The sequence below is a fragment of the Lepidochelys olivacea genome (genome assembly GCF_965140295.1).
Source record: "Lepidochelys olivacea isolate rLepOli2 genome assembly, chromosome: 6".
Classification (NCBI taxonomy): Eukaryota; Metazoa; Chordata; order Testudines; family Cheloniidae; genus Lepidochelys; species Lepidochelys olivacea.
The window spans coordinates 14997812-15020447 of NC_140416.1; the positions used below are offsets into that span (position 1 = coordinate 14997812).

The 22636-nt window shown below is 51.4% G+C and overlaps 2 protein-coding genes across 2 annotated transcripts; both read right to left on the reverse strand.

Annotated features, from left to right (window-relative positions):
• Nucleotides 1–2863: 2863 nt before the first annotated feature.
• On the reverse strand, nt 2864–5446 carry IFITM5 (interferon induced transmembrane protein 5; the record flags this gene model as incomplete). Its single annotated transcript, XM_084630534.1, has 2 exons — nt 2864–3393; nt 5261–5446. The coding sequence occupies 2 exons, from the start codon at nt 5444–5446 to the stop codon at nt 3175–3177; spliced, it is 405 nt and encodes a 134-aa protein (XP_084486660.1). The 3' UTR covers nt 2864–3174.
• A 6792-nt stretch (nt 5447–12238) lies between these two features.
• Nucleotides 12239–19396, reverse strand: LOC311523033 (dispanin subfamily A member 2b-like). Its single transcript, XM_084632694.1, has 2 exons — nt 19131–19396; nt 12239–15031 (listed from the first exon to the last, which is right to left on the reverse strand). Exons 1-2 carry the CDS (start codon nt 19326–19328, stop codon nt 14891–14893), a joined length of 339 nt encoding a protein of 112 aa, XP_084488820.1. The 5' UTR covers nt 19329–19396; the 3' UTR covers nt 12239–14890.
• Nucleotides 19397–22636: the final 3240 nt, after the last annotated feature.

Consider the following 22636-nt stretch of genomic DNA (forward strand, 5'->3'; position numbering starts at 1 on the left):
AGAGTCACCTGGTATGGCTCTGGGGCGCAGCTAATGGGCGAGACTAGTAGGTGTAGAAGGGAGATCCAGTGGAGAGCAACCCGCGCTGCTGGACCCTACAACCAATACTGCAAGGGAATTTACCTTTCCTTTCTGCTCAGGGGGGTTGTGACGCTTGAGGCTTATTCTTACCTTGCCTTGTTTGTCCCTTGGACACCTCCAAGCTGTACCCCACCACCCAGAATCTGGTGATTCCCAAGAATGCCAAAAACCAGACGAGTGCCAGGTCAGAGAGAAGAGAGGTGGATTCGGGGGAGTCACTATTAGGATGTCCCTTCAGCAACAGTGGGCATCAAAACTCCCACCATGGCTTGAGCTGACCATGGACATCAGAGTTCTCTGCCAATCCTCGGGATGGCCTGAGCTCACTGGGGCATCTGAACACATACAGTGCAAGCCCTAATTGGGATGATTTAGCTGGGGTTGGTCCTGCTTTGAGCAGGAGGTTGGACTAGATGACCTCCTGAGGTCTCTTCCAACCCTAATCGTCTATGATTCTATGTCCTTTCAGTGATATCCCTGCCAGCTTTGGAATGCTGCAGGGACCGCCCGAGGAGTAAAATAGAACAGCCCAAGTTATCTACAGAAATATCACAGTGTCTCCACCCTAGGAGACCACAGGAGGCAGGGGTAGCAGGAGCCCAGCTAGGCTAGAGCCAGATTAATTGGCTGCCTGACCAGAACAACTAAACTCTGGACAAAGATCAATGGTGAACAAACCAATGAGAAGCCAGTTAATGAGCCAATCAAGGCTGCAGTGAAAGGCAAGGGACTGGCTGACTGGACATTTTCAGCATTGGCCATAACCAGAGTTCCTTGCATGTTTTGGGTGTTGGATCTGTGTACCAACCAATCAGAACTCTGCTTCTCTGAGTCTGGCAGCCAATGAGATTGCTTTTTTGTCAGGACAGGCACACCCATTGGCTTCCAAAGTCAAAAGCCATAATATTTGGCTGATAATAATATGCTACAATTCTCCTGAGTCTCTGCAGCTTTGAGAGAGTCATGCTGCCCTGGGCTGAAAAGCCAAATACACCAAGAGGAGCATTAAAAGCAGCCTGCAAACTAGTTACCCACATCTGTGGGGCAAATCCATTGTTGTTCTGTTAAGCTAAAATAGGCCCATTCTGTGAGAAATCTGGGGTACCCCGTGTGCAAGGTAGAGGGGTGGAGCTGAGCGAGTGTGACTAAAGATCAAAGTTCCTTCAGGATCCCAAGGGAATATTTAATGACATTTGACAGGCCAGGAGATGGAGAAATAGTAAATTGCTCCCTGAGATCCCCACCCTGGCTCTCTCGAGGATGGGCAAAGTTCAAAAGGGGCAGAGGTGCTGTGCAGATGAGCATCATGCCCTCTAGACACTTAATCTTGCCTCGGCTTGGGGAGAGGGACTAGATTCCCTCTTCGGCCTTCCATTTCTATGATTCTCTGAACCTCGCCCCAATTCTCCAAAAGTGCACTGTCAGATTTCCATTACTTTATGCTTCCACTCATGCCAGAAACCCAGCCAAACAGCCTTCCTTGTGATCATTTGGATTTCCCATCTTTGCTCCTGAATGGAATCAAGGCACGGCAAAAATGGAAAAAAAAAAATCATGAAGGAAGGGGTTGAGATATTTTCAAACCTGAAAAATGTTTTGGGTGACGGTTCAGGTTGGTTCTTCGTTGATCAGAACCAGAGGATCCATCCCTATATGGAAATCTTCAGTATAATGAATTTTAAGTCAGAACTAAGGCTTAAGATTTTGCCATGCATATTTTTAGTAAACGTCACGGACAGGTCACGGGCAATAAAGAAAAATTCATGGAAGCCATGACCTGTCCGTGATGTTTACTAAAAATATGCATGACAAAATGGGGAGCCGCAGGTTCCCCACACCACCCAGGGGTACCTGGGTCGGAGCTGCAGGGTTTCCACATCACCAATGTTGCCAAGCTCAGGGCACCCCCGCCACCTGCTGTGCCTCTGGCATGGAGCTCTGGGGCTCCCCTGCCGGCCGCCGCTACTGCCCTCCATGCTCCAGAGCACCCCCGCTGGCTGCGGGGCTGGGAGCTGCACGGCACCCCAGCCGCCTGTGGGGCCAGGAGCTGCAGAGCACCCCCGCTGCCCGGGGCAACTGGGAACTCGGGCCACACGGTTCCCAGTCACCAGGAGTGGCAGGGACCCTACAGCTCCCAGGCACTGGGGCTCAAGTCAGAGAAGTCTCTGGAAGTCATGGATTCCGTGACTTCCGTGACAAAGTCGTAGCCCTAGTCATAACTCAATTCATATTAGGTAATATCTCACAAACCCATCTAGTGGGCTTGGTCCCTTAACAGGAGATTGGGATTCGGATTCAAACACCCAGCCCTTTCCCTCCTTGGGCATGCCCCTGTATTCACTAGCCTCCCAGATCTAGTCCCGACATGTACATTGCAACTTGGGCCTCCCAGGGTGCAAAGGAGGGGGCAGGCCTGGATTAAGGCCTAGGTTCTACAGGCCCATGTTTAGCCCCTCGAGCCCTTGGAATCACATGATCACAACAGAATCTGAGATTTCATTAAGAAGAACAGTCAGTTTCTAGCCCTTCTGATTGGGAAGTTTGAAAACAGGACCTGAGAGTAACTGAGTAACTATACCACATTTCCATTAGCCATTAGAAACTGCCACACATAGAGAGACTTATGATTTGTGAAGTTATTTAATCACTTAAATAGTAACAACCAAGGTTAGCGTTAGACACAGTAACAAAAGAACAGGGTTCCAAGGGAAGTCGATAGCTCATGTCTCTAACACCCCATGACCAAACACCCCAGGACAAGCAAAGACCAAAGGAGAAGGAAAGGAGGAGAGGAACCACAGTGCACAGACTCAGCTAGCTTGAGCATGAGTCCATGCAATCAACCAGGATGTAAAAGGAACTATTTTCACACCTCAGGCCACATCAAAGGGCAAGCTGTGGAATGAGTTCCGGGGCACATGACAACCTCAGTGGTGCTCTGGTTGGTGGGAGGCATTAGTTGCTCTGGGTTACAACAACAGAGGTTGCAATGTGCAGTGGTTTGGTTGGCTGGGTTATACTGGATTAGCAGTGTCTTTAGGAGGCTGCCGGAGTGGCCCACGTGTGTTTCCAGGAGCCCGCGAGGCCCCTGGGTCACTTTCCATCATCGTCATTAGCGAAGAACTTGTAGTTGAAGAAGTCCATGGACTCCTGAGCAAGCTTGGAGAGGTGGATCACGCCTGTGATCGCCAGGGCGATGAGCAGCAGCGGCAGCAGCAGGCTCCACACCATCGCCAGGATGTTGTAGCATCTGGCTTTGGAGCTGAAGTGGCGAGCGGCCTCGATGTCACCAGCCACCTTCTGATCCCGCGCCTGCAACAGCCAAGCCAGGAAGGGTACAGTGAGTTAGTGACATGGCAGAGGAGGCAAAGGACGAGGCAATGCCCTCAGAGCAACACAATCGAACTACAGGCATCAGAACAGGCTGCAACCACCCACTGCAGCTCTCAGCGGCTGTCTGTCACTCACCTTACTTCCATCTGCCCCTTGCTCTGGAGCTGAGTGTTCTCTCCCTGCTCCATTCTCTCTCAACTGCTCTGTCAGCCTAATCCAGTGAGTCTAAGCAAATAACTGACACCCACTTACCAACTGGTAGCTTACCCCTCCGTTACCATACACGGCATCTCTGAATTTGGCCTACTAAGTCTCAGCTGGTGTAACTCAACATGGCGAGGAGCCAGGAGAGAGGTCTGTAGCTAGAAACATCACAGGGGACTGCAAGAATTTGTGAATTAAAGTCAGTCCCATCCCACTTTAATTTATACCATCCTCCAGCTCCTTACTACTTTCAGCTCCCTTATGCATCAGTAAGCGATTTACAGCACCTCTGACCTCAGCCCACTGTCTGCCTCTTTGTGTCTCAGCTTTATCTCCATCACACATTCACTCACGCGTTCCTTTGCTATTGGCATCTGTTAGCAAATCAAATCCAAGAAGGAGCAGTGGCTCTGACTCTCTATCAATGATCCTCAGCAGAGAGATCTGGGAACAGAACGGTTACTCTAAACCTCTCTTTCCCCCAGTTCTCTCGGAAGTGCCTCTTGCTGAACTTCATTAAATCCATTCCCAGCAGTTTAGGATATACCCCTCCCCCATTCCTGAACAGAGCAGATTCCCAACGGCAAGGTGTGGGATATGGAGGAGTCCCTCCACATGGATCATGGTCCCCGGGCATCCTTTGGAGTAGAGAAGTCAGTCCCCAGAACCTCATCCAATACTGGTGGCACTAATTATGGGATAACAGGAAAGTGTGATTGCCAGCACAGCTCGCAGCCTCATTGATGTGTAGGAATCTAGCTGGGGATAGTAGCTTGGATGATACACATCAGCCTCAGACAGCATGAAGATGTGGTGCTTGAGGATGCTGCACCAGCACAGGATGCTCACATCATTCCTGATGCTCTTTACACAGACACTGCAGTCAGCTATCCTGCCCCATCACTGCCCTTTCAGACCCAGCCACTGAATCAGGAGGCTCAGGCAGTCTGTCTTGGAAATGCCAGAGCAGCTGTCACGGATAGCTGTATTTTTCAGTGTTTTTCCTTTTTAAAAGTAGAATTCCAGCTAGTGGGCAGCACTGGGCTAATGTCCTCTGCTAGGACATTGCTAACAAGGTGAGATTTAGGGCGGAGGCAAACTGAAGCCAGCTGCTAATAAGAACTTTCTACTGGGTCACAGTAGTGCCAGTAGGGCGTTACCCTCCGTACACAGTACCGGCAAGAGATTTTTAGCAGGTACTGAGTACCAGAAAGACTTGGGGCCAACCCCTCCCCTTCCAGAGGGAGGGTGGTCATAACATTCTTCCAGCATCTCCTAGATTTTTCACATCACTTCCCGATTTTAGGGTGTATTACAACTCAGAGCACAGAGAGAGATCCCAGAATCTCTAGGTAACCTGGGTGAAGTCTATAATTCCTACCAGAGTCCCTGGGAAATCCCAGCATCTCTAGGTCAACCCAAGAGAACTGGAGTGTATCATTCTTACTAGAGACGCCTGGGAAGGAGGCTCCATGTAAAACTAGATGCACTGAGATGTACGCTTCCTAGCCAAGTCCCCTAGGAAATCCTGGAATCGCCAAGTGACTGGGAGACATGGACACGAAAGGGTCCATTTCTGCACTAAGGAGCCAGCCTCTATGGGCCTGTGTAGAAGAGGCAGAGTAGGGCCGGGCTATCTTACCTTGACAGAGTAGGCAAGAGCCACTAAGCCACAGCAACAGAGGTTCATGTAGATGGTGTTGAAGATGGACCAGATCAGGTGGTCCCGGGGCACTACGGAGGGTCCGATGGTGATGACAGTGGGAGAAGGGTCCTGCTTGCGAGACGTCATGGGCAGGTAGTCCTCACGAGGGTAAGACGTGTCCATGGTCCTGGAAGGTGAAATCCTCAGCTCTCCTGTGGTAGCAGCCTGTAAGGGGAGCTGGTGCAGGGCAGGTCCTTTTTATAGTCTCTGCCTCAGGCACAGCTCCATCTCCCTCTATATATAAAATAGGGAAATTATAGCCCTCGCCTGGCTGTGGTTATCAGAAATGTTTGGCCAAAGCTGAGAGCAACATACTTGGGTTTGTAAGCCTGCCCTCCCCTGATTGTCTATGGAGCGCTTTTTATAGCCTCATGGGCTGAGGCCTCCCTGTCAGCCTTTTCCAGAGAACTGGGCAGCTCGAGGGACCGAGTCAGGAACCCGGCTTTGAAAGGACGTGCTGCAGATCACGAATGCTGCAAAGGGCCATGGACCATACAGGACTATGCATGGCAGTTCTGTGCTATAACCCATCAGGGACAGAGAAGGAAGCTGAACGCACTGCGATGTACGTGTACAGGGCAATACAAGTGCATTGAAAGAGCTCTTTCTTCTCAAGCGCTAAAAGATCAATAACTTCCCAGAGGGGATTGCATTTCCCTGCCACCTCTGTATGTTTTTCTGGGCTTTGCAGTACCCTTTGCTAAATATTCTAAAATGTATGATTCACACCCATCTACAGCTCTGAGAACCAAAGTGATGCCCCCACTCCAGGAACTTCACAAATGAATCATCCACAAAAGGTAAAGCACTTTGAAATGGAGAGCTGCTGCCAAGGCTAGGGAGGGGCTGAAACAGGGCCCTAATGGAGCTAGCTTTGAAAACCCTGTCCTAGATCCTCAAAAGTATTTAGGCACCAAAGTCAATGGGAGTTAAGTGCCTAAATACCTTTGAGGATTTGGGCCCTGTGCCTACCCTGGAATGAATGCCCTGTAAAAGTGTTCTCCAAGACAGCTCCAAGGACTGTTTGAGCAAGGGGCTATTGTTCATGGCATGGGACTGAAGTACTTATATTCAAGGAGGAGATGTGAAGCCAGCATCTTCCCTCAGTTACATTGATGTAAAAGAGTAAAATCTGCCCCACAGGGTCCATTCCAAGCTGGCAGCTATCCAGGTCAACTTTTCTTCTTCCAGAGTCCAGGGCAGGTTTTTTTCCCCCTCCTGAAACCCCAGGGCTCAACCCTAGCGGTGGATAGAGCAGCTCTGATCATAAGACCAACCAGACTTCAGGAAGAGTAAAGACAAACCAGCGGCAAGTCTAATATGTCTAACATCTCTGCACTCAGAAGTTCTGGCTATTTCAGTGTGACCTCCCAGCAAGTCACAGGAATATGTTGGTGTTGTCTTTTCAGATTTGACACAGGCCATCAGACAGCTGTCACACTAAGGGATTCTGGTCATTACCAAACCAGGTTGGCTACAGGTACCTACAACTCTCACAGCCGAGAGATTGCTGCCTTTCAAAGTCGTTTGCCCAGAATAAAGACTAACTGGATATTGCAGTTCAGTGAATGGGTTGCTTAGGACTCAGACACCTTCCACATATCAGTGGAAGAGTGAATGCAGGTGAGAGACAGGACGTTGGAGCATAGATACCCGAGACAAGCACCGTAGTAATTCTACAGATTAGATGGATGGCAGTGATTCTAGTACCAGCCCTGACACAGCACAAAAGAGAGAGCTTGTAGGGTTAGAGGGCACCATCCATATGACCAAGGCTCCTACAGTCACACACCTGGAAAAGGACAGAGCAGCTCACGTTAAATCCAGCCATGCTGGTAATATTGCAGGATACTTCCGATAGCTTTCTGCCAGGGTCCTGGCTATAGTCCCCTCAAGATCTGTAACAGTAACCACTGCAGTTCAGAGGGTAGCAGTTCATAGGGTCCAGGAGGTGCCTAGCACACATTGGGGTGCAGTAAAATAAATAATAATAATTGTAATGGCTATAATGGCCGAGCTTCCCCTCCTGTGTAGAGTGAATTGACTATGGCCTTTCAGAATCCAAACAGTCCTAAGAAAGCTCATATGCAGGTCTGGGCATTGTTTTATTCCCACACCAGCTTCAGATTGCTTCCTTTCCTCCACTCCCTATATACACACACACACACAGAAAATCAACCTCTTAACTCCTACAATGAGTTGCACCATGCAAGAGACACAAAAGGCAATATGAAAAGTTTCTATAAATACATTAGGAGCAAGGGAAAGATGAAGGAAAGTGTAGGTCCTCTACTTAGCCAGGAAGGAGAACTAATAAAGGACGACATCAAGGAGTCTGAAGAGTTTAATGATTATTTTGCTTCAGTCTGCACTGAAAAGATTAATTGTGACCTGATACTTAACACAATTCATATTAACAACAAGGAGAAAGGAACACAAGCCAAAATAGGAAAGAACAATTAAAGAATATTTAGACAAGTTAGACGTATTGAAGTCAGCAGGGCCTCATGAAATTCATCACTGGGTACTTAAGGAACTAGCAGAAGTAATCTCAGAACCACTACTAATGATCTTTGATGAGAAATCATGGAGAATGGGTGAGGTCCCAGATGATTGGAGAAGGACAAACATAGTATCACTCTTTAAAAATGGGAACAAACAGGACCTGGGGAATTATAGACCAGATACTGAAACAAATTATTAAAAACCGCTTTGTAAGCACCTAGGGGATAATAGGGTATAAGAAATAGGCAACATGTATTTGTCAAAAACAAATAATGCCAAACCAACCTAATTTCCTTCTTTGATAGGGTTACTGGCCTAGTGAATAGGGGGAAGCAGTACACACAATCTATCTTGATTTTAGTAAGGGTTTTTTACACAGTTTCACATGACATTCTCATAAGTGAACTAGGGAAATGTGGTCTAGATTAAATTACTATAAGGTTGGTGCAATACTGGTTGAAAGAATAGGAGTACTTGTGGCACCTTAGAGACTAACCAATTTATTAGAGCATAAGCTTTCGTGAGCTACAGCTCACTTCCTCAGATGCATATCGTGGAAACCATATGCTCACGAAAGCTTATGCTCTAATAAATTGGTTAGTCTCTAAGGTGCCACAAGTACTCCTTTTCTTTTTGCGAATACAGACTAACACGGCTGTTACTCTGAAACCTGGTTGAAAGAATATACTCGAAGAGGAGCTATCAATGGTTTGCTGTCAAACTTGGGGGAGATATCAAGTGGGGTCCCACAGGGGACTGTCCTGGATTTGGTACTATTCAGTTCTTGCATTAATGACTTGACTCATGGAGTGAAGAGTGTGCTTATAAAATTTGTGGATGACACCAAGCTGGGAAGGGTTGCAAGCACTTTGGAGGACAGGATTCGAATTCAAAAGGACCTTGACAAATTGGAGAATTGGATTGAAATCACTCTGATGAAATTCAATAAAGACAAGTGCAAAGTACTGTACTTAGGTAGGAAAAATCAAATGCACAAATACAAAGTGGGGAATAACTAGCTAGGCAGCAGTACTGCAGAAGAGAATCTGGAGGTTTTAGTGGATCACAAATTGAATATAAGCCAACAATGTGATGCAGTTGTGAAAAAGGCAAATATTAACTGGGGTGTATTAACTGGAGTGTCATATGTAAGACATGGGAGGCAATTGTCCTGCTCTGCTCAGCACTGGTGCGCCTCTGCTGGAATTCTGTGTCTAGTTCTGGATGCTACACTCTAAGAAAGATGTGGACTAATTGGAGACAGGCCAGGAGAGCAACAAAAATGATGAAAGGTTTAGAAAACCTGGTCCTGGCCTATGAGGAAAGGGTATAAAAAAACCTGTGTCTGTTTAGTGTTGTGAAAAGAAGATTGAGTGGGGGACCTGAAAAGTCTTAAAATATGTTAAGGGCTGTTATAAAGAGGGTGGGGATCAATTGTTCTCGATGTCCACTGAAGGTAGGACAAGAAGTAATGGGCTCAATCTGCAGGAAGGGAGATTTAGATTAGATATTAGGAAAAGCTTTCTAACTATCAGGGTAGTTAGGCTCTGCAGTAGGCTTCCAGAGGAGGTTACAGAAGCCCCATCGTTGGAGGTTTTTAAGAACAGGCTGGACAAACACCTGTCAGGGATGGTCTAGGTTTAATTGGTCCTGCCTCTATGCAGGGGACTGGACTTGATGATCCCTTGAGCTCCCTTCCAGTCCTACATTTCTGTCTCACAAGCCAAACAATGGGAACAAGTTGCAGCTAGCCAGGCTGGCAACACACTGTACCATAAACCAGAGACTGTCCCGGGAAAATGGGACACAGGGAAAGATTGGATGAGAGATGCACAATGCAAAGTAGCCTATTTCCTTTCCTTAGGTCATGTCTCTCCCATTTGGCCATTTAACCCTACAGAAAGATCCATTCCTCATTTAGGGCAATTCCCTTCCTACAGATAACAGGAAGATTTTGGTTTTGAAGTGGACTTGCTGGAGCGGGTGCACCATCTCTATTGCCAATGATGAGAAGGGAAGAGAATTTCCCCTCTGACATTGCCAGGTCTTTAGGGAAAGACGCCCATCCCCAGGTATACTTGGGGCAGTGGGATCTGCTCTTGGAAAGGCTGAAGATTGGATGAATCATTTCTAAGTCTTCGTGGTACCAAACAGGATGTAGGTGAAAAGCCAACAAGCTACATACAGAGCCTGCAGGTTTTACTTAGCAAAGTTACTGCAGGCAGAGGTGTTCTCACCACAGAGTCTAACAAACTGCCGAACAACTCTGCACCGGGTTCTGACTCTTATCCTCCAGTGCGAATGGAAGCAAGTGAGCCCACCACCATTCTCTGACCTGCTGTTGTTACTCAGAATGGAGGACGATCGACGTGTAGCTCTAACTCTGTTCATGCAGCCCCTGGTGTGGTTCAAAAATCGGGACTCAGGCTCCAAAAAGCCATAATATTGGCTTAAAAATCATGGGTTTTTTAAAAAAAATAATTCATTGGGGATTCTTTGTTTTTGTTTTTGAGCCTTTAGGATGTTCTCAAGTCCTAGTTTTGTGATCTACTCTGCAATTGAGACGGTTAGACACTCACCTTTTTTTTAAATGAAAGTTGAGATTTCCGTGCAGTCATGTGGGCTTTAAGAAAAATACTAAATGTAAACTCCCTCCTTCCTCTCCCCCCCCCCGCCCCACATCCTCCTTACCATAAGTGAGGCTGTGATGAAACTTACTTGGGCCTGGAGTCCCACAAGCCGTTGCTGCCTGGTTGCCAGGCAACCCTTCCTTAAGCAGAAAGGAGGCCGGAGAGATGGAACTAAAGCGGCTGCCCAGATGTCCCAAAGAAGGGGAGCTCTGGTTGGTTTTTGATCCCAGGTGCCAGAGCGAGAGGAGGCAGTCACTCCTTCTGGGGTGTCAGTTGAAAGGGAAGAGAAGCAGGGAGCATCCAGCTCCCTTCACTGAGTGACTGGTTTGAGAAGTTTCCCACTCCTCAGTTGGGAAACTCCGCTGAGTTGGGTCCCCGGTGGGCCTACCACACCGCTGCAAAGGCAGCGACTGCCTGACAGACAGTTCAGCTGCCTCAGCCTACAGCCTGATCGCTGACAGTTACTTAAGCCAGGAGGAAAAGCAGAAAGCTTATAGCTAAGCTTGTTGCCCCAGCGTGAGGCCTGGTCTACACTACAGAGTTAGGCCAACCTAAACCACCTTGCATCGATCTAACTACGGAAGTGTCTACACTTAACTTTCACTCCCACCGACGTAACTGGCCAGCTACGCTGACTTAACTCCACCTCCACAAGCGGCATAGAGTCAAGGTCGATGTAGTCAGATGGACGCAATGTCAGCGTAGACACCGCGTTGCTTATGGTGCCTGTTACTGGCTTTCAGGAGCCTTCCCACTGTGCCCCACACTGACAGTATAATCGATACAAGTGCTCCTGGTGATGCTGCGCAGCGCTGATGCCAGGGGCTAAGTGTAGGCACACACAAGCGATGTAAATCACTGCAGCTAGGGTTACCATATTTCAAGTTCCCAAATGGAGGACACTGCTAGGGGGAGGGGGAGCTGGAGGGATGGGGGTACCATGGCACCCTTACTTCTGTGCTGCTGCTGGTGGCGGTGCCGTGTGTTACTATTGTTCAAGTAGGTATTAGACCTACAAGGATGTGTTTCGTGGTCAGACTTTATTAAATGCTTGTAAGCTGCTGCATGTGCTAATCTCTGTATGCCATATTGTAAGGTAATATTTGAGCAGTTGTATTGTAAGTCTCTGTGACAATGTAAATCACCAGACAGGAGAGAAACGTTAACTAGTGTAAAGTGCTAATCTGCAACAGAAGATGTTACGTCCTGCCCAACGGCAAAAGTCCATCAACACCACATGGACTATTGTGGGACATTAAAGAGGACAAATAGATGTTTAGACAAAGCCTACATTATTTTGTCTCTCAATTTAATATCAATTTTCAATAAATTCCATTTTGGGAAAAAAATGGGGAAAAAATCCCCAATTTGACATTTTTGGAACAAAAAGTTTTGATTTTTTCATTTTGAAATGACTTTGTTTTGAAGTTTACTTTATTTTAAAAAATAAGAATACATTTTAAAAAGGGCTGAAATTGAAACAAAATGTATCGATTGACCCAAAACTTTTTTTTTAATTTTGTTTTGCAAGAAATTGTGGAATTTCGTTCCTTTTTGGGACAAAGAAAAAACTCAAAATCTTTAATTTTGGGGGAAGACAGAAAATCCATTTTCCATCCAGCTCTCGTCTTGACCCACATGCTTCAGAACACCAGTTGGGGTCAAATAATAATTTCACCCATGACATAATCTTGCAGTGTCAGGCACAATCTGGAGAGTTTATGCTTCTTGCGTGTTCAAATTTAATAATGATCATATTAATAACACAAGATGCCAGATAGCTGGTTCATTTGCAATTCAATCAAAGATCATTAGTCAAAGATTAATACAGCCTGATACAGAATACAGAAAGGAATACATATGTTACCAATCCACTTCTGACTTAACTCCCCAAAACTCTTTCCTTATACATAGCTTGGGACAAAGAAATTCCGTTCCCATGACTGATTTAACTGCGAGTTCTATCTTAGATGCCTCAATTTACCTCATTAATAAGCTAAAGACATCTGTGACCCATCCATTATTACCAAAACCACTTGTGACAATAAGTGGTTCTTATTGACCTAAACATCAACCAGTGGTTCATTATTTTATCAATTACAGAACACGTGTGTGATAACAGACATCCCTTGTCAATCACCAGTGGTCCCTCTCTGGACATGGGAATGCAATTCTTTACAGGTCAACAGGGTCAGAGTAAAGGATTATACACATTCCATTATTGATTACATACATTCATTCCTTTGGTCCCCCACTAAGGTTCAACCTAAGTACAAAGAACTTTTCAGTTTGATAAGTACAGAGCACTAGATTTGTAGATACAAAACACTTTGGTTTATACCCCAAAAAGGATTTTGGTTAACATATATAAAAGAATATGTATAAAAATATATAAAAGAATTGTAGCAGTTTTAGTATCTATTAACATGCTTCACTCTGAAGTCTCCAGCACTGAGACCCTAGGCTAGATGAGATTACAATATCCTTTCTCATCTGTGGCTCTTCTGCCATTTCTTGTGGGTCACTTTCTCCCCAGAGAAACCTCTCCAGTTCCCTGTCAGGCACACAGGTGTTGGACACCAAATTGGTGGTCTCCTGAGTTTTGTAGATTGGTGGGCAGGTCCTTACGCTCACATTCCTCCCGCCCCTCCGCTCCATTGGAGCACTGGCTCGTACCTCCGGCCCAGATCCTGTACTCCTAAGAGAAGGGGCAGGTCAGGGAGCAAACTCAAAGTCCACTTGAGAATATTTTCTCCCAAATTCTTCTGTTGGAAGCACAATTCAGCCCTAGAGATGCACTGATTGTAGGAATGGGCCCAGGGGTGAAGAGCAGGAATGGAGCCAGGGGGTGACGGAAGCACATACCTAGCTATGGGATACTGAATAAAGGCACCCGAGTGCCCAATGCTTCTGCTTGGAAGGGGTGTGTCACAATCTGATGCGTTCAGTTATTTAGGACTCAGCTCAATTCTTCCCAGCCCTGACCCAAGGGGAGAGGGAGAAGGGAAACTCCCCGGTCGCATGGGGCCTGGGTGTGCAGGGAACTAGGTGTGTGGGGACAGAATGTGCTGCTGCCAACCACTATAAGGCCTTTTATTTTTAATCAGATTAACACCCGAGTGCCTTTCCCAGGCACCCCCTAGGCTCTAGGCAGGCCCCTCCACTCACGCAGGCCCCTGCTCTGCAATGCCCAGGTAGTTTTCCCACTCTACTTCCAGTCCTAAAAGGCTCAGCCGTCCAGCTGGGCCCTGGCTAGAACACCTGGCTGTGGGTGTCAGTGACCAGAACAAAAGGGGTATTAACACAAATGAAGCATCCCCAAGCTGGGTTAAGGCTCTTGCTCTTTAGAAGATGCTCACCGGGCTGGGGCCCTAAACTGATGAGTTCACAAGTAAATAGAGAGGAATAGTTCCCTCTCAAGGTGAACCACATCGAGCAGGGCCAGCCCACCCTTCCTTCCAGGAGCACAAAGAGCTCCTGCCTTCAGCCAGTCCTCCCTGCAGGAGCTGTGGACTGCTCCCCTCCCCACTCTGCAACCAACTCAGCTGGGTTTCTCCCATTTAAGCACCCCCCCCCCCCATTCCAACATCTCTCAGAGGTGGGGCGGGGCCAACTGGTCCCACATGTGCTCGTTAGCTCTGTGTTGCCCAGTGCATTACCCCATCACACAGATCAAGTTAAACATTTTGTCCCCTTTACACTTCTCTCTTCCCCACAGGGCAGGTCGCTGCAGTGAAAAGAGCAGGCCAGAGTCTCTGCAGATGGCTTTACTGCTGTAAATACTGCCCCGGGCAAACATTATTGCTGACTTGATATAGACAGATAAAACTGGGCCAAGGCACAAAGTTTGAATCCAGATCTAAATGCATGGAGAGTGGGGGGATGGGAGGGGAATTTGGAACCCATGTTTTGATTTGGCCCATTGTAGAATGGGGGCCAATGGTAAAGCCTGGATCCAAACTACCCCAAAGAGTGGGTGGTTCTGGTCCCTCTCTAGGAACAAAGTGAGGTAGACTGGAACCTCCTCTGACCTCATCATCTAATACTCTCTGTGTCGGGTGCTGCAGAGAAGGAGGGTCACAGCAGCAGTGAATGTGGATGATTTTCAGTGCAAGAAATCCAAAAAAGGTGAACAGCTGGATCAGGCTGGAAAAGGAACAAGTAGGTAGTGGCCAATTCCATGGCCACAGTGCACGGAGCAGAGGACTGGGGGCCCGCGCAGATTTGAAATGAGGGTGATCACATAACTAGCATCAAAGCTACAACGGTGCTATTAATGAGTCAATTTTTGAACTCATGACCAGTTGTGAATTTCCATCACAGCACGAATAGCCAGCAGCGTGTCGTTTCCTCGCCATTTGGGTTATCTTCCAATCCCTTCTCGGAATGCCTGGCTGGTGTCAGTCCCAGGAACTTCATTAAACAGATGCTGCTAAGGTCTCAAAAAGAAAACTAAAAGAACCACAGCAATAGCAACTACTACCAGCAGCGACCCGATGATGTTTAACACCTTGGCAGTGGTGCCATAGCTCCGAGCACCTTCCAGGTCCCCCAGTACTTTCCGATCTCGGGCCTGGAAAAGAAAACAGGAGCATGGGGAAAATGAGAGCAAGTCAAGAGGGTGGGAGAGTTTTTATATACTGCTTAACCCCTTCTGTGCCAAGATAAAGCACCCACAGCCCAGGCACCATCTTATTGAGCTATAGGGAACTCCCTGACTTCTGCAGCAGAAAGAGAAGAAGCCAGAGTTCAAAGGGAGCTAGTTCAGGTGTTTATTCATTGAGGTTTCACTAGGAGTGTAGAAAGTACAAGAGACAGCTTTGCGAAATAGCCAGGATTTCAGAGACCACTGCTTGTGCAGAGCGTTCCATATCACGCAATTCATGGCCTTTTGTAAATATGCAGCTCCTTTGCATAATGACCATTAGTATAATGTTGCTTGTTTGCATGCTGGTCCCACCCATCTGCGCTAGACCTCGATTCACTATGGTTCTGTTTTACAGTGCCATCTTTATCTAATAAGGAAACAAAGGGAGGGGTGGAAGTTTAAATAAGCAACAAAAGCATGACCACAAGATGGTGCTATAGCCTAACAGCATGAATGGTTAATATGAAACTAAGCAGGCAATTTTCATTTGAGCAACCACATCTGTTGACTATATACTTATGCGGTCATGGGGGGATTAATAAACTGTTGATTAGTTAAAAGCCCCAGGTGCCCTGATTTGAGAGAGGATGTCCAAGGTAAAAGCTGCCCTCAAAAGTACCTGCTCCTAAAATTGAGTTCTGTGTAGCTAGAAAGCTTGTCTCTTTCACCAACAGAAGTTGGTCCAATAAAAGATATTATCTCACCCACCTTGTCTCTTTAGTCCTAAAATTAGTAAGCTAATGCTTTCTGGACTCGATAAAAAGGGGTTATCCTAACTGAATTGCATTCCCACATTCACTATAACACATCAAATAGACAAATCTGGTTTGTTGGATTTCAGCATTAAAATCTAACTGGCACTTGGGCAAATGCATAAAATTGACCCCCATTCCCACTGATATAAATATATAACCCTCTGCAAAGACGTGAAGCCCCAGCAGTGAGAGCAACCACTCTGTGCCCACGGTGCAGTGGGGTTAGGGTGAGCAGATGTCCCAATTTTATAGGGACAGTCCCGATTTTGGAGTCTTTTACTTATATAGACTCCTATTACCTCCCACCCCCGTCCCGATTTTTCACACTTGCTGTCTGGTCACCCTAGGTGGGGTACAACTAGAAATAACAGGGTGCCACTGAGCAAAGGAAGATGCAGTAGATCAGAAAAATGACTCCCTAATGGGAGGTGTGCCCATATCACCTGGAATATGTAAAGCTACCCTGTGAGATATGTATGAGGTGGAAAACATGGCATTGTCAGAGGAGAGGGACAAAATGACCTAACAGGGGTGCTTTCCCACCTCTGATGTCTGTGAATGGTTTGCTATCCTGACAAAGGCTGACTGAAAACCTAGCGTGGGGAATCCTTAAGCCTGCTAAAAAGTCCCACTTGTGACAGGAAATCCTGTTACTAATTGTCATTATAAACTAGCCTCTAGAGCCAGCACCATGGACCAATTGTGCTAGGCCCTGTACAAATACACTGGATGCCCTAAACACAGTGTAAATGTTATATTGTGTGTAAGTCACGACAGTATAGAAAGAAAACTGGAGAGACAGACAGGGGAGCATGATAATGCTGTTTCCTCAATGATAAATATTGAATTTCTTTTTTTCCTTGGTGCACCTCAGGTGTTCGTTGTTCTTGCAGAGGACCAGACCTCAGAGAGCCTGAACAGACACTATTAAGGAAAAACAAATGCACAGTTTCTAAAACTTTGGGAGTACGTCGTTTGCAATTTCCTAAAGCTGGCCCAGCTGTACACACAGCAGTCCACATTCTATGGCATGCTTGGTTTGCATGCGCTCTCCCTGGCACAGCACACCCATGTGTTCCTCTGTGGGTCATTCTATACTCCAGCTGCAAGGAGCCCTTTACTCCCCACTCGTGCGGGGGTTGAGTCTCTCATTGTGGAAAATGGAGCCAGTTAATTCCTAGGGCAGACTGGCTACATCCCAAGCTGAGCCCTCACTTACTAGCGTGTTGAGCATCCAAACCAGCCTGCAGAGAAGCTGAAGTGCATCTCTTGCACAGTGGTTTGGTGTTCCTATTGCCCTGTCCCACGGATCATTCCCAGCCAGGTCTCAGTCTGCACACTAGAATAGCACATCTCTTTGGAGCACTGATGTGGGGCACCATTCCCCCTGCTACCCCCCACACCAGAGGCAATGCAAGGAGCACTGAGCAAGTGCCCCAGACATGCCAGGACATTCCCTGACCCTCTAAGGATGCTCACAGCCAACCGGCTGGGCTGCAAACTCCTAACCCTAAACGCCCCCACACAGCCCGGCCCAAGGACAGCTGATAGCAGGAGCAGCACAGGACAGCCCCGGGTGTGGGGCAGCCCAGCTGGCCCCGCAGGGTGGATTCCTGCCTTGGGATGGGGGCGGGGGCTGAGCGGAGAAAGAAAAGCCAGAGTCAGGGCTGTGGGGAGGGGAAAATAAACTGCCAGGAGTCGGGAGAGACCCGGGGGCTCCGGGAAGGGATGCGGGAGGGTCGGAGAGCTGGGATGCGTGAGCCCTGGATACCGGCTTCCCGGCGGGGCGGGCTGGAGGGATCGGGCCGCTGGGGGCACCAGGTGATCCGAGGGGGATCCGGGCGCTAGGGGCACCGGGGGATCCGGGCGGGCTGGTGACATCGGGGGACTGGGGGCACCGGGGGATCCGGGCGCTGGGGACACCGGGGGGAAACCGGGCGCTGGGGGCATCGGGGGACCTGAGGGGATCTGGGGGCACCGGGGGGTCCGGGCGGGCTGGAGAGATGGGGGCACTGGGGGCGATCCGGGCGCTGGGGGGCACGGGGGGATCTGGGCACTGGGGGCACTGGGGGGGGATCCGGGTGCTGAGGGATCTGGGAGGAGGGATCCGGGCACTGGGGGCACTGGGAGAGGGGGATCCGGGCGCTGGGGGCACTGGGAGAGGGGGATCCGGGTGCTGAGGGATCTGGGAGGAGGGATCCGGGCACTGGGGGCACTGGGAGAGGGGGATCCGGGCGCTGGGGGCACTGGGAGAGGGGGATCCGGGCGCTGGGGGCACTGGGAGAGGGGGATCCGGGCGCTGGGGGCACTGGGAGAGGGGGATCCGGGCGCTGGGGGCACTGGGAGGAGGGATCCGGGCGCTGGGGGCACTGGGAGAGGGGGATCCGGGTGCTGAGGGATCTGGGAGGAGGGATCCGGGCGCTGGGGGCACTGGGAGAGGGGGATCCGGGCGCTGAGGGATCTGGGAGGAGGGATCCGGGCACTGGGGGCACTGGGAGAGGGGGATCCGGGCGCTGGGGGCGCTGGGGGCACTGGGGGGGGATCCGGGTGCTGAGGGATCTGGGAGGAGGGATCCGGGCGCTGGGGGCACTGGGAGAGGGGGATCCGGGTGCTGAGGGATCTGGGAGGAGGGATCCGGGCACTGGGGGCACTGGGAGAGGGGGATCCGGGTGCTGAGGGATCTGGGAGGAGGGATCCGGGCACTGGGGGCACTGGGAGAGGGGGATCCGGGCGCTGGGGGCACTGGGAGAGGGGGATCCGGGTGCTGAGGGATCTGGGAGGAGGGATCCGGGCGCTGGGGGCACTGGGAGAGGGGGATCCGGGTGCTGAGGGATCTGGGAGGAGGGATCCGGGCGCTGAGGGATCTGGGAGGAGGGATCCGGGCGCTGAGGGATCTGGGAGGAGGGATCCGGGCGCTGGGGGCACTGGGAGAGGGGGATCCGGGCGCTGGGGGCACTGGGAGAGGGGGATCCGGGCGCTGAGGGATCTGGGAGGAGGGATCCGGGCGCTGAGGGATCTGGGAGGAGGGATCCGGGCGCTGAGGGATCTGGGAGAGGGGGATCCGGGCGCTGAGGGATCTGGGAGGAGGGATCCGGGCGCTGGGGGCACTGGGAGAGGGGGATCCGGGCGCTGAGGGATCTGGGAGGAGGGATCCGGGCGCTGAGGGATCTGGGAGGAGGGATCCGGGCGCTGGGGACAGTAGGGGGGGGCGGATCCGGGCGCCGGGGGATCCGGAGCGGGAGGCGCCGAGGGTCCGGCCCGGCTCTCACCTTGATGGAGAAGATGAGCGCGGGGAAGCCCAGGCAGCCCAGGCAGGCCAGCTTCTGGCACAGCAGGACGTTGAAGAGGGACCAGAGCACGAAGTCGCGGGGCTGCTCGGCGGGGAAGCCCGGCGGGGCGCCGGGGTAGGGGGGAGGCAGGCCCCGGGGCTGCAGGTCGATGCTCACGCTCTGCTCCTTGCACGCCATGGCCGGGCGCTGCGAGTGCGGCTCCGAGCGCGGCTGGAACCGGGCGACTCTGGAGCGGGGCGGGCGGAGACAGGAAACGTGACTCCGAAAATGAAACCGCCCCCCGCCCCAGCACAAACTCCCTGAACACCCCCCGCCCCGCACAGAGCCACCCCCTCCTGCCCCCCAACACCTCCCCCCGCACAGAGCCACTCCCAGCCCCCCCGAACAGAGCCGCCCCCCTGCCCCTCAGAACCTCCCCGCACAGAGCCGCCCCCTAGAACCCCCAAACACAGAGCCCCCCTGCCTCCTAGCCCCCCCACCCTAACAGAGCCACCACCCTGCCCCCAGAACCCCCAAACACAGAGCCCCCCCGCCTCCCAGCCCCCCCACCCTAACAGAGCCACCACCCTGCCCCCAGAACCCCCAAACACAGAGCCCCCCCGCCTCCCAGACCCCCCACCCTAACAGAGCCACTCCCAGCCCCCCCGAACAGAGCCGCCCCCCTGCCCCTCAGAACCTCCCTGCACAGAGCCGCCCCCCAGAACCCCCAAACATAGAGCTCCCCCGCCTCCCAGCCCCCCCACCCTAACAGAGCCACCACCCTGCCCCCAGAACCCCTACACACAGAGCCACCCCCCTGCCTCCCAGCCCCCCCGCACAGAGCCGCCCCCCAGAACCCCCAAACACAGAGCCACCCTGCCTCCCAGCCCCCCCAACAGAGCCTCCATGCTGCCCCTCAGAACCCCTACACACAGAGCCACCCCCCTGCCTCCCAGACCCCCCGAACAGAGCTGCCTCCCAGAACCCCCAAACACAGAGCCCCCCCTGCCTCCCAGCCCCCCCACCCTAACAGAGCCACTACCCTGCCCCCAGAACCCCTACACACAGAGCCACCCCCCTGCCTCCCAGCCCCCCCGCACAGAGCCACCCCCCAGAACCCCCAAATACAGAGGCCCCCCGCCTCCCAGCCCCCCCCCACCATAACAGAGCCACCACCCTGAACCCCTATGTTGAGGACCCCAGGGCATGGCCACTAGTTAAGTCGAGGGGATGGAAGGCCATAAGGGTCGAGGAAGTGTCCCTGCTCTAGGCCTAAGGGCTTCTTGTCAACCCCCCTTAACGGAGCTCAGGCCTGGCTGGTTTGAGTAAGCTCTTTTGCTCTTAATACAATGTTGCAGTCGCAGATAATGCCTTATAGTGCAAGGTTTGCTGATGCCAAGTTAAAGATAACAGGAGGAAATTGTTACAAGGCCAGACAGAATGTGCTGGTTGTTTAAGTTGCTAGAAATGCTTATTGAAGGTTGCAGGAAATAAACATTGTTGTAACCCATATAAGGAAGGCAGAGCATTTGTGCAAAGCTTTAACGGGCTAATGTGTAGTGCAATAGCATTAAAAAATATAAAAGTATGTATAATGACCTGCTCTGATGTGCAGGATTTAAGATTTCTCTCCCTGTATCTTTCTTTAAAATTCCAAATAAACTTTCCTGCTTCTCCACCCTGTTGTAACTATTGGGTAACGCACACCGGGCAATGCACCCCTGCTGTTGCTTGCCTCAGGCACGCTGTGCCGGCAACACCTACACACAGAGCCACCCCCCTGCCTCCCAGCCGCCCCGAACAGAGCCACCACCCTGCCCCTCAGAACCTCCCCACACAGAGCCGCCCCCCAGAACCCCCAAACACAGAGCCACCCCCTGCTTCCCAGCCCCCCCACCTGCACAGAGCCACCCCCTCCTGCCCTCCAGAATCCCCACACACAGAGCCACCCCCCTGCCTCCCAGCCCGACCACCCTACCCCCCAACACCTCCCCCGCACAGAGCCACCACCCTGTCCCCCAGGATCCCCCTGCACCCCCTCCTATCCCTGCCCCAGAACCTCCCCCTGCAGAGAGTCACCCTCTCCTGCCCCAGCACCCCTCCCCCACACAGAGCCACCCACTCCTGCCTCTGCCCCAGCACCTCCCTCAGGACTGAGCTAGCCTCCCCCAGCACCTGCTACCCCAGGGCAGAGCTCCCCATCTTTCCTCAATACCCCACCATCTGACAGGCCCCTGAGTGATTTAATTCTCACCCCCTGCTATTGAATTAAGTGCACCCCCTTCTTTCCCCCCCACACTCCCTAAGCCCAAATCCCCGCTTGGGGCTTATCCCAGCCTGGCAGAGCCCGAGCTGGACTCCTGCCCCCATCTCCCAACTCCTCACCCCAAACCCCACACAGCTGCCAGCAGGGGGCAGTGAAGGACAGCCCCGGGTATGGGGCAGCTCAGCCAGCCCCTGGCAGGGAGATGGAGTCCTGCCTTGGGATAGACAGACAGAGGCCAGGCGAAGGCTCCAGGGGGTGGGGAAACCCAAGGTGGAGCCTTGGCAGGTAGAGCAGAGGAAACAAAAGACTGCAGAGGGCTGGGGGATGTAGGGTGGGGGATGGGGCACGAGAGATGTCCAGGGGTGGAGGAAACCGGGTGGGATGGGAGTGATGCGGTGGAAAGCAAGGGGCAGGGATCGGGATGCGGCAATGGGCCCTGGCACATGGGGGATCTGGTGCAAGCTGGACTGGAGGGATCGGAGCATTTGGGTGGGGGGGTGTCTCATCATGCTGGAGAAGATCAGTGCAGGGCAGCTCACACAGCCCAGGAGAGCAATCTCCTGGCACAGCAGGATGTTGCAGAGATGGACCAAAGCACAAAGTCCGGGGGCTGGAAGCCCCACCTGGGGCCAGGGTAGGGGGCAGCCACGCCTACTCACGGCCTGCAGCTTAGAATCCATTGCTGGGTGGTGCGGGGCCTGAGTGTGGCGGGACCTGGGAGGTTCTGGAGGGAGGGGCTGGGGGAGCCCAAGTGGCGGAGTCAGGAAACTAAATTCTGGGAGCCACCCCCAGGACAGAGCCAGGCCCTATACACCCCTTCTGCCCCCAGGAGGGATCTTCCTCTTTACTTCACCATCTAGATCTGTCTCTGCTCCCCCCACCAGATAGGCTGGTAGGAGGGGGCAGCTCTTTGGCAGCCCATCCTCACCACCATTTGCCACCCTAACCTCCTTTAGAGACCCCACACTCCCTGTCTCTCCTTTCTTCCCAGCCTCTCCCCTCCATGCATCCCTTCTGCTCTACTCCCTCCTCTATCAGCCTCCCCCACCCCTAGGAAATGTCAGCCCTTTGGAGAGGATACACAGAAGAGACAAAAAGAAAAGGAGGACTTGTGGCACCTTAGAGACTAACTAATTTATTTGAGCATAAGCTTTTGTGAGCTACAGCTCACTTCATCGGATGCATCCAATAAGTGAGATACACCCAGATAATCTGGCGTATGACCTGCACCCACCCACAG

Excerpts from the sequence above, each read along its gene's own strand:
- LOC311523033 (XM_084632694.1), bottom strand. The coding sequence starts at position 19,328 with ATGGCGTGCAAGGAGCAGAGCGTGAGCATCGACCTGCAGCCCCGGGGC. Across the intron at positions 15,032-19,130 it reads CGCTCATCTTCTCCATCAAG|GCCCGAGATCGGAAAGTACT; the intron begins GTGAGAGCCGGG and ends TTTCTTTTCCAG.